Consider the following 20,160-nt stretch of genomic DNA (forward strand, 5'->3'; position numbering starts at 1 on the left):
TAACCGCCTTGCCTAGGAAGGACAACCTGAGGACCAGAGCTCCCAGGGGCCAAGGTATGACTGAGCACGCAGGAGACGTGCCGAGAAACAGCACCCAAGAGGGCTAGAATGTGGGGGGTTGAGAAGACTCGTGTCCGTTGTGGCAAGGCTGGTCTATCCTTTCCCCCATATTGGCTGGGACTGTTAGGGTTGTTATATAGGGGACGAGGGTGTCAGTCCAATCAGGGGTCGTTACCGAGTCTGTCAAGTTACCCCAGCCCATGCGGAGTTTTTGCAGTATATTAATCGCAATACCGGCAAATGCCTATTTCGCTTCTTGGCAATTGCCGTCACCACAGCATGACGCCCGTCCTTGGCTTTTACCCGGAGCTACTCATCACACGGCGGTTCCATGGCTCGGTAGAAGTCATGGGCGGTTCGAGAAGAAATCTTCGAACGTTCGGCGAGGCCAGGAAGATAAAGAGCATGGCACCACACCCAGGTTCTCGGCTTCCTACGACAGCTGAGTTCCAATACGCACCAGACCGCAGTCCAAATTGCCCCCGATTGTTCCTCGTCATAGTTCCTACAACCATCTGATACAGAACCGTGAAAATGCTCGTCAAATCCCTGGTAGCTGCGGCCGCCACGGCATCGCTGGCAACAGCACAGGAGCTGATGCGCTTTGGCTGTGCACAGCTCACTGTCGACCGGGTCGACCCCCTAGTCGAGCCTGGCAACATGCCGTCTGCCCACATGCACCAGATCATCGGCGGCAACTCTTTCAACGCCAGCATGCAGCCGTCTAATGTCGACCCTCCGACCGACTCGACTTGCACCTCATGCACGTACTCGGAGGACTTCTCCAACTACTGGACCGCAAGCGTCTACTTCAAGGCCCGCAACGGCACTTACAAGCGCGTGCCCCAGACCACCAACCTCGGGCTCGGTACCAAGGCCGGCATGACTATCTACTACATCCGAGGGTACCAGCAGAGTGCCAAGGTCACGGCTTTCCCAAAGGTAAAGAAAAGCTTTCTGCATCCTGTTTCTGAAGGCCTGCATCCTGGAACTGGTTGAGCCAAGGCTAACACTTGCAACCGCCTTCAGGGCTTCCGTATGTTGGTGGGTGACAGTACCAACCGCCAGAAAAACAAGGTCCCCAAGGGTCTTTGCTTCCGCTGCGAGGCCAACATGCAGCAGAGCCCCTTCGGCGGCGCGCCCTGCACGGGCTCCGACATCGCCGGCTTCCCCAGCCAGCCCTGCGGCGGCGGCTGGCGGGTGACGGTGACGTTCCCCTCATGCTGGGACGGCAAGAACACGGACTCACCTGACCACAAGTCACACATTGCCTACCCCAACGGCGCCTTCGAGATGGGCTCCGCCTGTCCCAGCACGCACCCGGTCAAGATCCCGCAGGTCATGTACGAGATCATCTTCGACACGCGCCAGTTCAACAACAAGGCCGAGTGGCCCGCCGACGGCTCCCAGCCCTTCTACTGGAGCTTCGGCGACAACACGGGCTACGGCATCCACGGCGACTACCTCTTCGGCTGGAAGGACAACGCCCTCCAGAAGGCCATGGACGGCCACTGTGCCAACGACCGCTGCGCGCCCCTCAAGCGCCAGACCGAGGCCCAGGCCAATGCCTGCCTCAAGTCCCAGTCCTTCAAGGAGAGTGTTGGTGATGACCAATGTAAGTCCATAACGTCCCCTATAGTGACCATGACGCAAATGAGAAGCTAACCCGGCATTTCCAATCTAGGGCTCAAGGAACTTCCCGGCATGCAAATGTAAGGGGTATTCGGCTCATTGTCAGACGTGCTTCCCAAGTAGTCGGCAGGAAGATGCATACCAACTCCAACGAGGTTCGAAGTACGTGCTAGGCCATAGTTTGTCAAGCCTTGGGCCTTGAATTGCTCTGGGGACCGGGCGGTGGATCTGATTTTGAAGAGGGCGTATTTGTCGGGTTGCTTAGATATCACGATCGTTACCTTATCATACCTTCCTGGTCTTATTACCACCGTCTACATAATATTGCATTTTATTGGCACATCAATTCCTCACACGCCTTGGTCTTACTTGAAATATTGACTTCACTTCCGCTTGATTGTTCAGAGCACGGTTGCTTAATATTCAGGGGCCGGCGAGGGAGGCATAGTTAACCGATCGATCGTGATGTTTGAGTCCGAATTTTGTGATTCTCTTGTATCAAACAAAAACGCCTATCCGAATGTCTAATGTGTATATAAAAGTAACCCCCCTCCATGAATTCCAAATCGTAGGCTTTGGCATACGCAGCCCATACTTTTCTTCCTCTTTTTACTTCCTATTCTCTCCGAGACATATCGCCCGGAGATGATCCTTCTCTCCGCTCTCTTCGCACATGCCCCGGAAGATACCCTTGCCCCCGTCCGCCTCCCACAGCTCCCTGGGGGTGCCGAACTCGGCCACCTTGCCGTCGCTGAGGACCAGGATGCGGTCAAAGTCGGCAATCGTGCTGAGGCGGTGCGCGATGACCACGAGGGTGCTGTCGTCGAACTCCTCGCGGATGGAGCGCTGGATCAGCGCGTCTGTCGTCATGTCGACGGCGCTGGTGGCCTCGTCGAGGACCATGACCTTGGGGCGCGACACGATGGCGCGAGCGAGGCACAGGAGCTGGCGCTGGCCCTGAGACAGGTTGAGACCGCCCTCCGAGATGGTGGACGCGAGGTCGCGGAAGATGTTGGTATTGGACCGCTGGCCTGTGGCCGAATCGCCCGAGTCGGGGACGGCGGGAGTGCCGGGCGAGGTCTCGTTTTCGGAGAGCAGGTGGACACGATGGAGCGAGTCGAGGAGTTCGGCATCCGTATGGTCATCGAAGGGGTCTAGGTTCGTGCGCACCGTACCGGAGAACAGCACGGGGTCCTGAGGGATAATGGCGAGGCGCGATCTCAGGTCGTGGAGCTTGATTTTGGAGATATCGATGCCGTCAATGAAGATGCTTCCGGACCGTGCCTCGATGAATCGGAAGAGCGCCAGGGTCAACGAAGATTTGCCGGCACCGGTGCGACCGACCACACCGATTCTCTCATTACGGTTCACGCTGAAGCTCAGCCCCTTCAGAACAGGTGGGAGATCCTCTGCGTAACCGACGACAAGATCGTTGACTTCTACGCGTCCCTCGGTCGGCCAAGCCGCCGGCGCATCCTCGCCTCCGAGATCTTCCGTCGGGAGCTCCGTGTATTCGACGACACGTTCAGCGGCGTTCATCTCGAGCTCGATATTGGCATAATGACGAATAGTCCACATGACCATTGACGAGAAGTCCAATGCAAATGCTAGAGCGAAACCCGCGAGAGCGGAGTCCATTTCCGGGGTCAGGAGGATGAGTATCGCCACGAAACTAGCGAAGAACGACCCTACAACAGCCATGCGCCAGCCCATCCATCTATTGAACAGCCACAGGTGCCAGGTAGCAACAGTCCAGTCGTCCAATTTCTTGTACATGCGGTCCACGTAGACGGGCGCTTTGTCGAAACCACGGATGGTGGCGACACCACTGAGCGCTGAGCCGAACTGTTCAAAGACAGGCGACTTGGTTGTACTTTCGAGGCGCTTGACCGGTCTGGCACCGTGAAGATATTGAACAGCGTAGAATGCACTGATGAACAGAAGGAGGGCCGCAAGTGCGAGAATGATGGGCGAGACGAACAAGCCTGCGACAATCACCCCTAGCAGGTTTAGAAACGCGGCAAATCCGAAGGCCAGCGAGTAGGCTAGATGGGTATCAACGGAGTGGAAATCCGCGGTGAACCGGTTGAGCACTCTTCCAACGGGAACGGTATCAAGCCATCGAAGAGGCGATCGCAATATGACGAAGTTCAATCGAGCGAAGAGCTTTCGTGATGCTCGAATAGATCCGCAGAAGATGTAGTAGTAGCGGATGGTACCGAGCAATGCACTGGCTGCGGCCAGCAGGACATAAATGCCCAGATAGAAGGCAATGCCACGGTGGGACTCTACAACCGGCTGCATGAGTCTGTGAAGGCTCGTTGGTTGGAAGCTGGTCTGCTGGAAGCCGGTCTGATGCAGGTTCATTGAGTACGCGTATGCCTCCTTCGAGGCGTGCATTTGCGTTTTCTCGTTCTCGTAGACACCGGTCCAGATTTTCAACCACCATGATCGCCCCACGGTCAAGGCCTGAACAAGCACGAAGAAGAATATAACATTTGTCCAAAAGAACCAACCGCCGCTGTCGCTCAGGTAGGTGGCGTAAACGTGCTTCTTGATGGCACCCTTCTCGCGACCTTCTTCTTCGACAAACTTTCGGGCCTGCTTTTTCGAGGGCACCTTTGCGAGAGGTTCTCCTTGTTCCTCGTCAGCTTGAGATGTTTCTTCTGAGTTTACCATGGTTGCATCCGCATCAGTTTGAATCTCGGCTTCCGTCTGCTCGTGGCTCTTGATCTGTTGCAAAGTACCGTCTTCCTCAAGTTCCGACTTGAGGCCAGCATGGAGGACACCACCTTCGCCAAGTTCCACGAGGTATTTCGTTTTGGGTTCGCAAAGTGCGACGTGATGCGTCACAAGGATTCTGGTGCGGCCAACGCTGAGCTCACCGTTGAGACATTTCTCAAAGATGTGACGTCCCACATGAGCATCGACAGCACTGAAGATATCGTCCAGAACAAGAATTTCTGCTCGCGAATAAATTGCACGCGCCAAGGTAATACGCCACTTCTGGCCACCACTGAGGTTGATGCCGTTTGCGCCAATTTCCGTCTCTTCTCCGTCGCTGAACATCTCAATATCCTTCTTCAAAGCACATACTTCGAGGGTCGTGTGGTAGCGATGTTGGTCGAATGGCAGTCCGAACAAGACATTCTCTTTAATAGTAGCATTTTCGATCCATGGGATCTGGGCCACTACAGCAATAGCACCTGGCAAGATCCAGTTGCCTGGATTCGCCTTCGTATCATGTCTCTCGCTGAGCAGAGGAGCCCTGGGCCGGCTGATGGAACCAGAGAGCACGTCGATTTCGCCAAGGATAGCTGATAGCACAAGACTCTTTCCGCTGCCTGTCTTACCGGAAATAACAGACAGTTCACCCTTGGGGAATGTAATGTTAACGTTGTTCAGAATGAATCTGTCAGGGTCGTCATTGCCTTTCTCATCGGCAGGCCAGGCAATCGTTGCGTCGTCAAAGGTGATCTCCTCGGACTCATTGGTCGACTTGACGATCTCTGCACCCTGAAGATAACTATCGATACGCTTAACGGACACCCATGCATCAAGGAGGTCTGTGATAAGCTCAGGGATGATGGAAAGTGTAACCTCGAGTGCGCGGAAGACACCAAGAGAGACGAATGCCACGCTAGGGATCAGACTTCCGTAGATAGCGGCATATACCGAAAGAGCCACGGCTGCAAGCATGATGGGACTAGTAAGCCAGCATCCGATCAGCATGACATCGTTGATAAACGCATTCCAAATGCTGTTAAGCTCTCTCTCGCGGACCTCCCCAATCTTCTTCTCCCATTGCGGCTCAAGGGCGGCGAACTTGATTTGACGAATGCCCTGGAGTGCCTCTGAGACAACTTCCATCTTTTCATCGCGAACCTTCATGAGCTTGTCTTGTGCAGCCGAGTACCGCTTGCTGAAGTAGGCATTGACGGGCGTGATGGCGAGCATAGTAGAGAACCCAGCCACCAGAGCCTGCCAGCCCAATAGATCGAGCAGGAACACTAGCGAAACAATCAACTTGAAAAGACTGCCGGGGAAGTAGAAGTTGAAGGATGCAAAATCAGAAACGCGTTTCGCATCGACTCCAATCAAATTGACGGTGCTCTGCTTGCTCTTCTTAAGTTGGTCCTCTTCAGTCTCCTCCGTGTCAGGCTTATCGGTGGCGGTCGATTCGCCAGACGGTGCGGCAATGGTCGGTTCAGTAGCGCTGGCATCCTGCGTTTTCTTCTTTCCTGCGCCCTTGGTGTCCTTCCGTCTCATTGATTTCTTGAAAATCAAGGATGACAACTGAGCTCGAAGAGGGACACACAACTCGGCCCACGACATCCAGAAGACTTGTGACTCCACCCATGATTGGGCGAGAATGGCCACGGCAATCCAGATAACCCAGATCCACGCATCGTATCCAAGGGGCTCGCGGTTTGTGCGCCTTTCGAGAATTCGAAGCAATTGCAGAACGCACCATTGCGGGGCGAAGTTCAGGAACGAGGTGACCAGGGTCGCAAACCACTGGAGAGCGAACATCCATTTGTGGGCGAGAATGATGGAAAGCCACAGCGGGCCTGTGAACCCGCGACTCTCCCAGTCAGCTGTGGTTTCTTTGGCTCTCGTAAAGTGATCCGGTCGGGGAAGATCGGACAGGTCGAGGGACTTCTTCTTTGCGGCATGCCGGAGAACGTTGGCCGGCCAGCTCCAGTTGAAGCGAGCCCACGCAGAGTTGGTATAATATCTGTCGACAAGCTGGTCGTTGTGGAAGACATCCGGACGCCTTGGCACGGACAGGCTGGCAAAGGCTAGGCCGACAATAGTAACGATCTCAATGACCCTAAGGACGAAAGCAGCCTTATCGTGCCTGAGGAGATCTTGTGCGACTCGGTTATCCTGGGCTGCTAGTGACGCAGCTAGAACGACGCACGAAAGTGCCGAATACAGACCTAAATCATAGGCCGTTACAGAGTGGCGGCTTGCTGCAATGCATACCGACTGTAAGAATAGAAGTGCCTGCAATGATACGGTTTAGCCAGGAGCCTTGTTGCAACCCAAGAATGCTTAAAATCCACAATGAACTTACCCAAGCTGCAACGGCGAGCCAGTTCTCGAGGAAGAGACCCTTTTCCTCGTCGAGGGTGGAGAGCACAGCCAATGCAATCGAGAGGCCTAAGCCGACTAGGGACAGGAACAGGATGAACGCTTTAGGAACCTTTGCGCTGAAAGCTTTGACGGCTTCCGGCGTGCTCTTGCCGTCCTCATCTTCGTAGACATCTGACGTCTTCGCATCCCGGTTTCGAAGCTGCAGGACCAATCTGATGACGGCGGGTGTGGTGAAGAGTGCGATCAGCCCCACGCTGGCTGCAGAGGTCCCCAAGAAGCCAATATTGGCCGACATTTTTTGGGAGTTTACTCGAGGCGAATGTCGTCCGTAAAGTACCGTACCAGCGCCGAGCGCCGAACCTTCCAATTACGAATCCGCCAAGATCAACCAAGTCTGCAAAATCCTCTTGATCTCTAGGTATTATTTTACTTCTTAAAAATGAGAGGATTCCCAAAGGGTAGCAAATAGAACAACGACGAGAAAAAAATAAAATTGCTACAGAACAAGGCAGGCAGTTAAGAGGTTGGAAAGGACCCCGGTTATGGGCCCGCTTGCGATCGATAAGTCGATTGCAGTACATAAAAATCCTTGGGACCTTGACCGTTCGGGAATTCCAGATAAGTGTAAAAAGATGATGAAGCCAACCGGACGATTCAATCCTAGGACGCTCTCCACTTGCCTATTGTGTGACGACCAGAGCAGCTACAAATGTACATACTTCACATATCACTCTGAGGTAATTTGCCTGCGTGGCTTGGGAAGTGGTGAGCGTCAGACCGAAATTTCTATGACTGTTATTGCCCGGTTGACTCATTGCGGCGAAGGCGGGATCCGGACTAGCTGGTAGATTTCCATTACCTCCCTGACTCCATCCGATGCAGGAATACATGTATGTAGGTATGGATGAAGGGTGCCACCCCCCAATCGCCCCTAACGTAGTGCCATCCAATGCACCCCAGTCATGCGAAGCACCACCAGAAGTTCGATTCGCCAATAGATACGAAGGCGAAGACACCAGCCAGCCAGAGCCCGTGGGCCATGGAGGCCACTCAGCTCCAACTCGGTGCGTTGGCCGGCATGATAAAGGTTGGAACCCCCGGGCGCCGAAGAAGGCTCTCTACAAGGCTACTCCTGCTGTCAAATGCCTTGTTTGGTTTTAGGTTGAAGGTGACAAGAGGATAGAGAATAGGGTGGTTGGGGATCCTGGCGTGCTGACAAACTGCTTCGTTCGCCTTCCTTGACCGTTCCCACCCGTGGCGTGAACGGTGGTTGACTGTTCAAGGGCTTGGGGCGAGAGAGCGCGGCAAGGCGGCCAGGATATCGCCCTCGGATGCCGAAGGGCACAATTGCTCTCAGTCCCTTGCCGCCAGTACCCACCGGGGAAAGAGGCTAGGTCTCGAGTGGATACATACCCGAAAATGCTACCTATCCCAAGAGTAGAAGGTGATGGTTGTGAAGCACATCAAATACTGGATTCGTTTCTAGGGGCGATTCGAGAAGTCGCATGCATTGCATTGCACTGCACTGTGAGAGATTGTAGCAACTTGTGACAAAGTAGGTAGGCCGAGTTCTGGGCCGGGTAGATAGAAGAGGGGCCAAGGGCATCGGACAACCTGAAAGGTAAAGTGATTGCATTCAACAACCACCTGCCTAGCAGCCTCCAATTGGCCGGGGATCTTCCCAACCTGCTTGCTGCTGTGCATCCGTTTCATCATGGCCGTCGACGAATCCCATGTTAGAATGCCTAGAGTTCTTTCTGTTGAGCCCGTAATCTGAAAAAGCAACATCAACGTTGGCAAAAGCAGGTGGTGACTATGAGCCCTACATGCGTCTGGCAGCGCTGGGTTCCACTGCAGCTTACTTGCATCTCGGTTATATGCTAAATGGTAGGCAAAATTGGATGGTCGGCAGACCAATGTGATAGAACACGACTCGAAACGAGTTGCAAAAGTGAACAGGATAGGTAGATTCGCAAGTCCGACTCCGGCCCCTTACATCCCCAGACAGCATGCATCTAGGACCATCAGCAATTGCCTACATGTTAGGTAGGTATGGGGGATAAAGCACTCCAACCTGTGAAGCCGTAAGCTGCCCCCAAACAAAATCTTTGTTATATATATAGCATAACCCTGAGATATTTTCCAAAGACGATCAGGTCTAAGGCATGACCGGGCTCCAAGGAGAACCAGCCTGCACTGATGACGCGGGTATGCGTGAATCTGATCAGATGATAATGAATGGTGCTGACGCTAATGTAAGAACGGTATATTATCTGACTGTCTGGAGTGCCGCAATTGGTGGGGGATAACAGAGCTCCTCCTTCTACATTGGCCCCCAACAACAATTGTTACATTGGCGAGAGAAATGGTTGGCTTGGGTCATATCATTACATGTTTCGAATGCGTACGGCCCTGATCGATTTTCATACATTCCTGGTGATATGATATGATCGAACAGCATTTTGTTACCTTGGATTTGGTTCCTTGATCATGGAGATAGAGAATGTGGCAAGGAGGTTGCCGCGTCCGCACCGCCAACTTATGTTAGTGCAAGTCCCTATAGGCAGGATAGACCCAATGTCTTATACCAGTAAACGGGCGGCGGCCTCAAGGTTAGCACATAGAAAGCGAATTGCTTCTTTGCTGCACATAGGGGTCAATAGTAAGTTTGCCCTGCCGGACCATTGGACACATGCGTCTGCCGGGGGCGCCCAGAGCCTGCCAGTATCACACCGCCCTTGGCCTCGATGTAGGAGAAGTGCGCCACAAATAGAAAGGCGGTTTGCGAGCAGCTGGAGCCCTGCAGCAAGATGAATAAGGCTATAAACTTAATACGCGAGAAGAAGAAGGCACGCGGCCGTTCTCGTAAGCTCGAGACAGCGCCTGTTTGCACCGGTTGTGACTCTGAGGGTTCCCAGGCCAAACACAGCAGGCATATGAGATGAGCGCCAACCGATAAGCTGGTGAGACAATACGAGGATGCAAGACCGACTTCTGACTGAGCTCTGGATTGGGTAGTCCGTGCTAGAAAGAAACAAGCAGCCCCGAAACACCCAGGGTCTCCGACAGGCCAATGGGTGGCCGATGCCTCCGGCTCCGGGTATCCGTGCCTGGCTTCATACCTACAACCTGCCTACTGCTAGACAATCGAGCAACTGCCCGTACGCGTACAGCCAACAGTAGCGTGACAAAGCAAAGCAACCTTCGCGCGGGAAGTTCCAGCTAAAACCAAGGACAGGATGACAGAGTTGTGTAATCGTGGATGGGCGATGCAATCAGACTTGCATGATCGGGTTGTTAGTTTACACATGTCCCAGCCCCGACATTTCTCAACGGCTGGAACGGTGGGTAAGCGCAATGTTTGCTGGATCCGCCGAAGATTCCAATGCTGAATCCAACACCCGTCTCCCGTCGCCCGTCGCCCGTCGCCCGTCGCCCGTCTGGACATGAATAGGATGCACCCTATACTGCACATATTGACTTATGATATTGTTAAGTAAGCAAAACAAGTTGCACAAATAGAAACAAAAGCTATGTGGCCCGCCCGACACTGATCGGCGATAGCTGTGAAGATAGGCGGTTGAGGCCTGGATACCAGGTATGCTCTGTAACAAAGCGTGGCTGACATCCAACATTGGAGGATTGATGGTCCGTGGGCCTAGCCCGTCTACCTACATGTACCTAACCTCCAGTACTGACATTTAGGTACATATGTACATGAGGTAGACCCTAAGTAGACGGAGGAATCTACATGTAGATAGCTATGACGAAACATAGGTAGGTTTGCTAACAAAACGTTTGATAGTCTGAGGTATCATTCTTACTATTGCAAACAATACCTAATTATTGGCCTACTTGCATCCATTAATACACACTCATGGTCCCATCTCCCTGTAAACTTCTTTTTGCATCGTCAAAGTGGACAGTGCCGCCGTGCCAGAAAGCGAGGAGCAAAGGAAGCGCATGCTTGCTGACCAGCCTGACAGTGCAGCGCAGCTTTGACCTCGGATCCAAACGCGTGCATTTGATTGGCCCGGCCAGAACACGTCCCTTACCACGTCCCACGTCCCAGACGCGCCTGCCCGCTATGGATCCATCCATCCATTAACTGAAGCTGCAAAGGCCCAATGAGAGAGAGCCTTTGCTGCGACGGCACGAGAACAGGGCTGGATGGAATGTCCATGTAGGTAACCTAATACAGCTACAGCTACTGCAACTGCATGGGCAAGACAGGGAATCAATCGATTCAACTTGTTTGACCGTGACGGAGCTTGCGGCGTGTAGAACCTTTTGCGTGCCTTTTATATCAGCTGTGCTTGATTGGTTGATTGTCGCTTGTCATCCTCGACGCAGCACAAACGGACGACGATTCAAGTTTCATCAAACACTCGATTCCCATCATCCTCAATTCCACGAAGCACCCACCACCACCCGTGTCGTTCTGTCTTCTTCTACTACTACTTTACCAATCTACAAACTATTAGGCCATCCCAGCTTGCTGTCCCGATACTAAAGGGAGAATCCACCCCCAGCTCTGCAGGAGCGTCGATTGACCAACCCGAAATCTACTGGGCATCTCTTCGTCGACTGGATTGGATCGACTTGCAGCCAATCATCCATCGTCTCGCGACTTCCTCCCAGCTGAGACCTCAGCTCAGGGCTTCTGCCTCCATTTCCCTTCCCATCCCTAACATTCCAGCCAGCTAAGGCAACCAAGAATACACCTATCAACGCCTCAAGCAACCTAATCCAGCAGTCCCCCGGCCTTAATTGTCTCCCGTCACTTCGGTGAGGCTCGCGGGGCAACAGCCAACCAACTCTAAAAAAAAGGCTCGTGAGCAACCACGCCGACCTCCTGAGTACCGATCAAACCGAAAATTCACATACTACCTACTTAGCCCGTCATCTATCGCAGCCTTCCTCCACCGTACACGACATTCATATGCCTTCCGGGTCGCCAACATGAAGTCCACTCCATTGATTATACACTGGCACGATCAGAACTCCCCCATTTATTCGGCTCACTTCGAACCACACGGCAAGGGCAGACTCGCTACCGGAGGTGGAGATAACAACGTTCGCATATGGAAAGTCGACTGTGAAGGCGAGGATAGGAAGGTCGAATACTTGTCGACCTTAGCCAAACACACTCAGGCTGTCAATGTTGTACGATGGGCGCCAAAAGGTAAGCACTGCCCCGTCAACTGTCACTATAAATGTGTTGCTGACATGTAGTTTCCCTGCTCATAGGCGAAGTCCTTGCATCGGCCGGCGACGACGGTAACGTGATTCTTTGGGTTCCCTCAGACAGCCAACAGCCTGTTTTTGGCAGTGAACAACGAGAGGACAAGGAGACATGGCGGGCAAAACACATGTGCCGCTCTACGGGAGCCGAGATATACGACCTTGCCTGGTCTCCCGATGCTTCCTACTTCATAATTGGAAGCATGGACAATGTGGCTCGGATCTACAACGCAGGAACCGGCTCCCTGGTACGACAGATCGCCGAGCATAGCCATTACGTACAGGGTGTGACTTGGGACCCTCTGAATGAGTATATCGCAACCCAATCCTCGGACAGATCGGTGCATATCTACTCTCTCAAGACCAAGGACGGCCAGTACACCTTGAACAACCACGATGAGAAAACCACCAAGATTGCCAGCCACGCCAAGATGGACTTGCCACCGAAACGCATTACCTCGGAGAGTCCCGCGGCACCCGATTATCGCCAGCAACTTGCGGCCGTTGTTGATACCCCAGGGGCCTCCATTGGTTCGCCTGTCCCGTCAGCCCCTGGCACGCCAACCTCGGTGCCTCTGCCCATGAACCCTCCCAGTGCAGTCAGCCATAGCAGGCGGTCCTCCTTCTCTTCCCATTCGAGGCGTTCTGTCTCCCCTGCTCCCTCACTCCCGCTTCCTGCAGTCATGCCTATGGAGCCGTCGCCCAAACCGAGCAGCTCGGGCATGAAAAACGCCAGCCTTTACGCGAACGAGACTTTAACTTCCTTCTTCAGACGATTGACGTTCACCCCAGATGGAAGTCTTCTACTTACGCCGGCCGGCCAGTATCAGATACAACACGTTACGGCAGAAGGGGCTCGTTCCACAAACAATTATGAGGTGATCAACACCGTCTACATATACACCCGAGGTGGTATCAACAAACCACCTATTGCACATCTTCCGGGTCATAAAAAGCCATCTGTGGCTGTCAAGTGCTCGCCGATCCTCTACACTCTTAGGCAGCAAAACCCCCCTGCGACAAAGCATATCACCATTGACACGTCGTCAGCGGAAGATCCAATTCCTGCGCTGCCTGAACCGATATCAAAACCGTCTCCTGCGCCTTCAGTAATGGATCCGCCGCCGCCGCCGCCGCCAACCTTAGGGGCAGCAGCAGCAACTACCTCTGAAACAGAGAAGAACGGTACCCCGACGAAAGGTCTTAATATGGAAACGGGCGCGTCCACGCCGGGCCCCAAACCAACTTTCGCTTTACCTTATCGCGTGATGTATGCGGTGGCTACGCAAGACTCGGTTCTTCTATATGATACACAGCAAATGACACCCATCTGTGTTGTTAGCAACCTCCATCTTGCGACTTTCACTGACTTGGCATGGTATGTTAGTTAAAACATCAACCACCCCTTTTTTGTATAACCTACTGACAATTAATAGGTCTGGTGACGGTCAAACTTTGCTTATTTCATCGTCAGATGGATATTGCTCTACATTATCTTTTGAGGCAGGAGAACTGGGGCAGATTTATACTGGCGAGGTAGCTACGTCCAAGGTACAGGCATCTACAGGCACGGCATCTTCGAATCAAGCCACACCATTGCCCACGCCAACATCTTTTGCGCCGCCCTCGCCATTCCATGGCGTCTCGCATCAGCACCGAAACTCTGCAAGTTCGTTTGCGGCACCCTCGCCTCCCACCACTGCTTCCTTTGTGAGCATGAGGCCGTCATCACCGGCACGGTCGAACAGCACATCATCCGTTACAACACAAGCTTCGGCAGCCGTAATGACAAATCCAACTTTGATTGGTGGCAGCGTACCTGGAATTGCGGCTGCTAGCTCTGGAAAGGTGACAGGTATACCCATCACCACGCCCCCAGAAACGCCCCGACCAAGTGGCAGCAGTGCTACAACCGCTGCGGCTGCCACCGGCGTCAAGCGTGACGCGAGCGAGAGCGAGAATGACGGAGGTGCCGGAAGCCAGCCCAAAAAGAGACGGATAGCACCCACACTTGTCAAAGACTCGACGACGTAATGTAGCTACGAGACGGCGGTAGACACGTTTGGTATGTACGAATCGTCTAATGAGAAAGGATCCTTATCCAGAAGGGGAGCACATGAGGACACTGTGGATGTTTCAGGCATAGTCAGGCGTTACAGGCGGGATGTTATGTAAAAAAGCGCGTATTGTGCAAGGAGTTTGTTTGTTGTCGAGCCTGTTTTCTTTCAAGGCCAGGCTCCTTCCTTATTGTTATCTGATGTGGGCAGGATGGACAGATTTGGGATGCCTGCAAGTATCTATGTGCCACTGTGGACTGACCAATTGCTTTTGTTGGCCGGGGTGCGTTATTGCTACCGCTTACAGGAGAAAGGTTAGGGCGCGAAGAAGAGAGGAGTGGTTGTATGTATATTTGGCTGTGCATGATAATACCATTTAATTTCTATTAACTATTGTTCATGAGTCATTTGTGAATAGTCATTGTCTGTATTTCCTTGCTTAGGCCGACGACATACTGAGGGGAGTTTGTATTGTCGAGTGTGGTTAAAATGGCATTTTCACTACTGCCCAGCTCATCAGACCATACATTTAGACGAAAGTAGTGATGCAGGACGCACTCGACATTCGGTCCAAGCCCCAGGAATCATTGCCAGTAAGAAGGCACAGCATGATCATGAACACAACTGCTCACTTATCGAACCGCCTCAGCAAGCCTGCATCCGAGGCAACCATTGAAGCGATCATTTACCACATCATACCCGATCACATGTACAAGCAATGAAAAAGGCTTCAACAAGGTTCGTATCGCCACCTTTTCATCTATATACGAATTGTCGAGATTTTCCCAGCATCCATCCCCATGCCATCCATCTCATGTGATGTGATCCATTTTCACGAAGCTTCACCAGACCAGACCCCCTCTCATGCAAAAGAGGAAACCAATAGCTACCTGCTTTTGTCCTCCAAGATTCGTATCGTCCGAGAACGCCAAGGGCAAGACCAGATTTTGCAAGAGAGTGAGAACCCCAAAATGAAGGTCTAGCTGGGTGCTGCTCAAGTCATATCGGCGAGCATCGTGTAGAACGCCGTCATCCGGGCGTAAATCCAAGTGGTTTCGCTATATCGTGTTGCCAGCGAACATCTAACATCGTGTATAGCTCTCGTCAACTAAACAGCCGCAAGTTGGTGACTAGAAGGAAGGAAAGAAAGAAAGAAAGAAAAGACAACAGAATGATGATGGGATCCTCGAGGAGCCAGGACAGAATTAAACGAGTGTTGTGTGTAAGGAAAACCTGTTAACCCACCCTCGGACTTTTGGTGGTCGTCTCGTGGTCGAGTGGGCGTAAATCGACGCCAACAAACATGTCAAGTGCTTTCGTATGCACCTGGCATTTTTGGTACTATTACAAGGCTTCCCCAGGGATGCAGCAAACCTGGGTATGCCAAGCCATGGAGTCGGTAAGTGGGGAAATGTTGGCCACCGATCTAGACAAGAGCGATGCCAAAAGGCGGCTTTGACAGCATATCGGTAGACTCTCTGTTGTTCCTGCCTTGTTGCGTTTGAGCGGTATTGAACTGAAGGAAGGGTGCTGCAATGTCAGCCAGTGCGTGAAGCAGGAAGTAGTCCTCACTCCGCTCAGCCCCCAGATGTCAACGGCCACTGGCCTATGAAACGTGGACAAGGATGACGATAATGGCAATGAGGATGTAAACTACTGCCTCGGTCACCAGCATCAACTTGATCGTATCCCTCTGCTTCTTGGTGAAACGGAAGACCTTGCCGTCCGTGTAAGATGCCAGCAGTGTGTTGAAAGAGCCATGCAACGCCATAAGCCCAAAGAACGGAAGAATAGACAAAACCAATGTCATGTAAAAGAACTGCTTACGTCGCTGGCAGCCCCAAGGAGAATCAATATTGGCTTCAGCAGATTCAACATCGCCGACACTGGGCTCATCAACTGCATGCCCGCCATTTCTTCTGGCACTCTTGTCGACTGGGAGTAGCCGGGGTCGGCGTGGTAGCTGACCGATGGTGAACCACTTGAATCTGGGAGCCTTCGAGCTTCCGGTGTTATAGGTTGTCATGGGCGTCCCAGAGCCGCGCTCTCCTGTCGCAGATGTAGGTGTGTCTGAAGGAGTTAGGTGAGTTCTTTGTGTGGATACCATATGTAAGTACTTACCCGGAAATTCATCTCTGCTTGCCAGCCAAGCAGGTGGCGCGAAGTTCGAAGAGAGGGTAGAAGCCCGTCGATACCGCCTTGTGTTTGAATCTCGATGGATGTAAGCACGGCGTGGCTGTTGCGGTTGACTAGGCGTGGCGACATTCCGACCAGATGTGCCGCTCATTGCACGTTCATATCTTCTTGTGCTGTCCTCAGTTTCATCTGTGGCACCACTTTCTCTCTGCTTTCGCTGCAGATCCTGGGCCTCATTCAAATCCAAAAGAGGGAATGGAAAAGTGAGACCTGTCGGAGTATTGCTGTTGTCTGGAAGACTGGCACTCGCCACAGTTTGACGACGCTCTCCGGGATCAAAATACGCGTCCTCGATATTGTGATCAGGACCCGAAGCTGGCTTTTGGGGCTGTGTATCAGGTTGACGTTGGTCGTCATGCGCATTGTTATGTGCATTGGCCAACTCCAGAACCTCGTTTGTGTTGATCGAACCCATCGAGGTAGATGGTAGAGTGTCATAGGTGCCTCCAATAGCCTGCCCCATAGCGCCTACTTGTCCATAGCTGGAAGCCGAGTCACGAAAGTCGTATTTGGATGCCTTAGTGCGATCTCTCGCATAGCTGAAGTAACTACTGGGCTCAGCACGTTGGTATCTGCTTCGTCTCCGTGTGAAAGGGTTTGATATCTGTGGACGCATGTTCGGGGGAAGGGGTGCAAAGTTGGCTTGGGGGTAACATCTGGCCTAATCCGTAGCGAACTTTGGGCAAACCCATTGACACGCGGGATGTTCGGCCCAGGGAGCATGATCCGCCGGTTGCTGTCTTTGAAATCGCGGACATTATACCTCTCCGACGATGCATTCACATCGCTCGGCGGGTGTCGGAGAATGTGGTTGCGTGAGTTGAATCTCCTCAGCGGTGCCCCATCACTCTCACGGTCGGACACATCAGCTACACTGCTTCCTGTAGCTTTAATAATGTGATTGTTACTGGACTGTGCAGTAGCACCAGTGTCGAATTCGACTTCACTGGTCGCCTCTGTGACCCAGTCACCCTCTTTCGTCGCCTCCTTCGGGACTCGAGCAGGTGTGACACTGCCCTTCTCGGCTTCTGAACCAAACAAGTGCTTTTGGGCCTCTTCATTGTTGAGAACATGACCCTGTGCTGCCAGTGTCATAACTATCATCCTGATTTCACTTTCGTCGCAGGGAGGCTTTGGTCCATGACCACGCAGAGCATCCAGTGTTGTAGCATCAAAGAAACTCCCCTTTGATTGGCCCAGGTGTGGGCGTGTAGTGGGCGTGGTATCGTCATTTTTGATAGTTACGGCATTCTTCCCAGTTGGCATGGGTTCAGGATGGGTGAGAGCGTACTCCGTATCAACCCCAACTTCCAAGGCTTGGCTAACTTCCCGCTCTCTAGCCGCTTGGAGAGCTGCTCTGTATTCTCTGCTGTCGTACTTGAAGGGATCGCTGTGTGACTCGAAAAAGCTGCCACTTCCAAAAGATGAGTTGGCTTCAACGGTTTGGTCGGGTTTGCGAATCGGATCCGCAAACACATTATGGGCATCGGATGGAACCCGCAATGGCGACGGCAGAAGGCTGCGATGGCCATGTCTCAAGTACCTCAATGTGTCCTCATCGATGAAGGAGGGATCTGATTCGGTAATAGTAATATCCTCATGGGACAACGGCCTCGTACGAATTCTTGCATCGCCTTCGGGAACATCCAATGTCGAACTGTTTGGTGATACATTGTGTGTAGGCGTTGATAGAAGCGCCTTTGAATGGCGGTTATCCTTTTTATAGTTAGTACATGTCGCATCGATTGCTGGGAGGTTATACTTACTGCTGGCAATCCTGCAAGACGATTTTCATCGGCATACAGTCTCTGGTATGAAGAGTTCGAATGCGACTGAGCTGGCTGGCTACCACGCTGAGCAGGGCCTCGTAGCTTCGGAAGAGCGAGAAAGAAATCTCTTTCGAGGCTGCCATGACTTGGTCGTTTTCTGATGCCCTTCTCGACATGCTGGCCCATGATCTTCCCTACAGTACCTTTAGAGACGTCGGTGGTCTGGTTCTTGGCGGTCGCCTCGCATGTGGCATCTTCTGAGCTTAGGGAAGATACATCCTCAAAGGCCTCTGATGGAGCACATATGGAAGAACTCCGGGAAATCTGTTTATTGCTCGTGAGAGATCTTCCATTGTCAGAGCGCTGAGGATAGGGAGACACAAAGTCGGAGGGTCTACGAGGCATTCGGTTGTCGAGCATCTTTCCATTGCTGTCAGGCAGGCTGGGGCTCGAAAAGTCTTGCAGCGGAATGTCATTGCTAGAGTCATGAGGCGGGGGGGTTGCAAATGGGTTATTCGACTTGAGCCGGTTGTTTCTCGTGATGTTACGGTGGGCCTCGCCGAAGTCGCGGAAGATATGGCCACGGGGTGTCAAACTTCGCTTGGGTCGATCGGGAGTCTGGTCAAGCGCAGGTTCCGGGGGTGACTGGTCAAGGAAGGAGGGGAAGAAGTCGCCCTCTTCACGAAGCTTGTTGCTTCCTGTCATGGTGCCTGGTAGTGGAAGCTAGGAGTTATTTCGTGTTAGTCACGAACTACGTGCAGGTCCAAGATCTTGGTTCGGGGGCAGTCACTTGCCTCGAACGATAGATGCGAGAACGAAAAACAAGGCGTTGATCCCAGATGGTTATGCGCTTCCACGCGCTTGTCAATCTGTGAAGAAGAAAGGCGTGAGTTCACAAGTTTCAGAAACTGGTGGGAAGAGCGGAAAGTTGGATGAGAGTGTGCGTACCTGACGACCCCAATGACTTTATCAACACCTAGCGTGCTTGAACTTGTGACGACCACCAGGTCAAGATGGATCTGGATGAAAGATGTATTGGCGCCAATAAGGGTCAAGGAATGGTGTTTTGACGGAGGAAAGAACGGCACTGGAACCGGTGTAGAGAACGAAGGAAGGTACAACTGATGTGCTGGTGTGAAAAAAGGGCAGTGACCTTCCTTGATGGCAAGATGGTCCAAAACAAGGAGAACAATTTCAGAAGATGTAGTAAATCGTCTGTTTAGGAGAAGCCAGACAGAATGAATGTCATACTTCTCGAGAGAAGATGATGTTGAGGCGTGTGTTGCGGACTGTTCGTCAGTCGGCGATTTCAGTCGGTTTGTTGGATGCAGAATGTAGGAAGCTTCCTCGGCGATCAGGTAGAGAGTGCCAATTGGTGCTGTATTGCAGTGACAATGCTTCCCTTCTATTGTCCCAGTCCATACATGTGATTGTTCTGATCCAAAGAAAATTGGTCCCATCCTCACCTTGGCTTCACATTGTGTTCACTGTAGCTAGGTAAAGTGGGTGATTAGGCACATCTTGTGGCCCACCTCTTGATGGTCCAAATGGTTCACCAGTTCGGTACATAGGCAGCCTTTTATCATCCTAATCGATTTCTGTTCAGATAACTGGCATTGAATGCCATCCTCCTAATGCTTCTCACTCTCAAAAGTGGTCCCATATGATCTCTTTTGGCTCCCCCCTATTTGCCCATGCCTCCTAGGAACGGGATACCGACCTCCCAAATCACTTGCACGAAGTAAACAGTACCATGGATATTTATACACCCCCTTGTTGTTCTTCATGAGGGACTACAAGAGTTTGTTCGCTGTGCATCAGCCCTTGTCAGTCTGATATTTTGAATTATGCTAGGGAATGATGCATTTTCCTCCTCTTCACGTTTATCTGTCTCACCATGACTCAATCGTAGCAACTCCATCTCCCCCAGAACCCCCACAGAGATTCAAATGCTGTGGCCGTAAAGTATTTCACAGTTACATGAGAGCCCTTCAATCACCGTCACTTCTTACTGTCATGTGCAGAACCCGTAACAAGCTGGAATCATAACAATCCAGGTACCTGATAACGAGAAGGATTACTGTTCGATTTTACTTCGTCGA

At 52.3% G+C, this 20,160-nt stretch overlaps 4 protein-coding genes across 4 annotated transcripts; 2 read left to right on the forward strand and 2 right to left on the reverse strand.

Moving 5' to 3' along the window:
• Window positions 1–594: 594 nt before the first annotated feature.
• Window positions 595–1,776, forward strand: PG985_000736 (uncharacterized protein; the record flags this gene model as incomplete). The annotated part of the gene is made up of 3 exons (XM_066820505.1): window positions 595–1,002; window positions 1,090–1,675; window positions 1,745–1,776. The coding sequence occupies 3 exons, from the start codon at window positions 595–597 to the stop codon at window positions 1,774–1,776; spliced, it is 1,026 nt and encodes a 341-aa protein (XP_066691384.1).
• Window positions 1,777–2,301: 525 nt separating this feature from the next.
• Window positions 2,302–7,087, reverse strand: PG985_000737 (ATP-binding cassette (ABC) transporter protein; the record flags this gene model as incomplete). The annotated part of the gene is made up of 2 exons (XM_066820506.1): window positions 2,302–6,702; window positions 6,773–7,087. The coding sequence occupies 2 exons, from the start codon at window positions 7,085–7,087 to the stop codon at window positions 2,302–2,304; spliced, it is 4,716 nt and encodes a 1,571-aa protein (XP_066691385.1).
• A 4,667-nt stretch (window positions 7,088–11,754) lies between these two features.
• PG985_000738 (WD repeat-containing protein) lies at window positions 11,755–14,070 on the forward strand (the record flags this gene model as incomplete). The annotated part of the gene is made up of 3 exons (XM_066820507.1): window positions 11,755–11,977; window positions 12,043–13,414; window positions 13,473–14,070. 3 exons carry the CDS (start codon window positions 11,755–11,757, stop codon window positions 14,068–14,070), a joined length of 2,193 nt encoding a protein of 730 aa, XP_066691386.1.
• A 1,629-nt stretch (window positions 14,071–15,699) lies between these two features.
• Window positions 15,700–18,763, reverse strand: PG985_000739 (uncharacterized protein; the record flags this gene model as incomplete). Its single annotated transcript, XM_066820508.1, has 4 exons — window positions 15,700–16,163; window positions 16,215–16,945; window positions 17,053–18,005; window positions 18,056–18,763. 4 exons carry the CDS (start codon window positions 18,761–18,763, stop codon window positions 15,700–15,702), a joined length of 2,856 nt encoding a protein of 951 aa, XP_066691387.1.
• Window positions 18,764–20,160: the final 1,397 nt, after the last annotated feature.

Source organism: Apiospora marii (assembly GCF_038362585.1).
Source record: "Apiospora marii strain CBS 49790 chromosome Unknown utg000001l_segment0_segment0, whole genome shotgun sequence".
NCBI lineage: Eukaryota > Fungi > Ascomycota > Sordariomycetes > Amphisphaeriales > Apiosporaceae > Apiospora > Apiospora marii.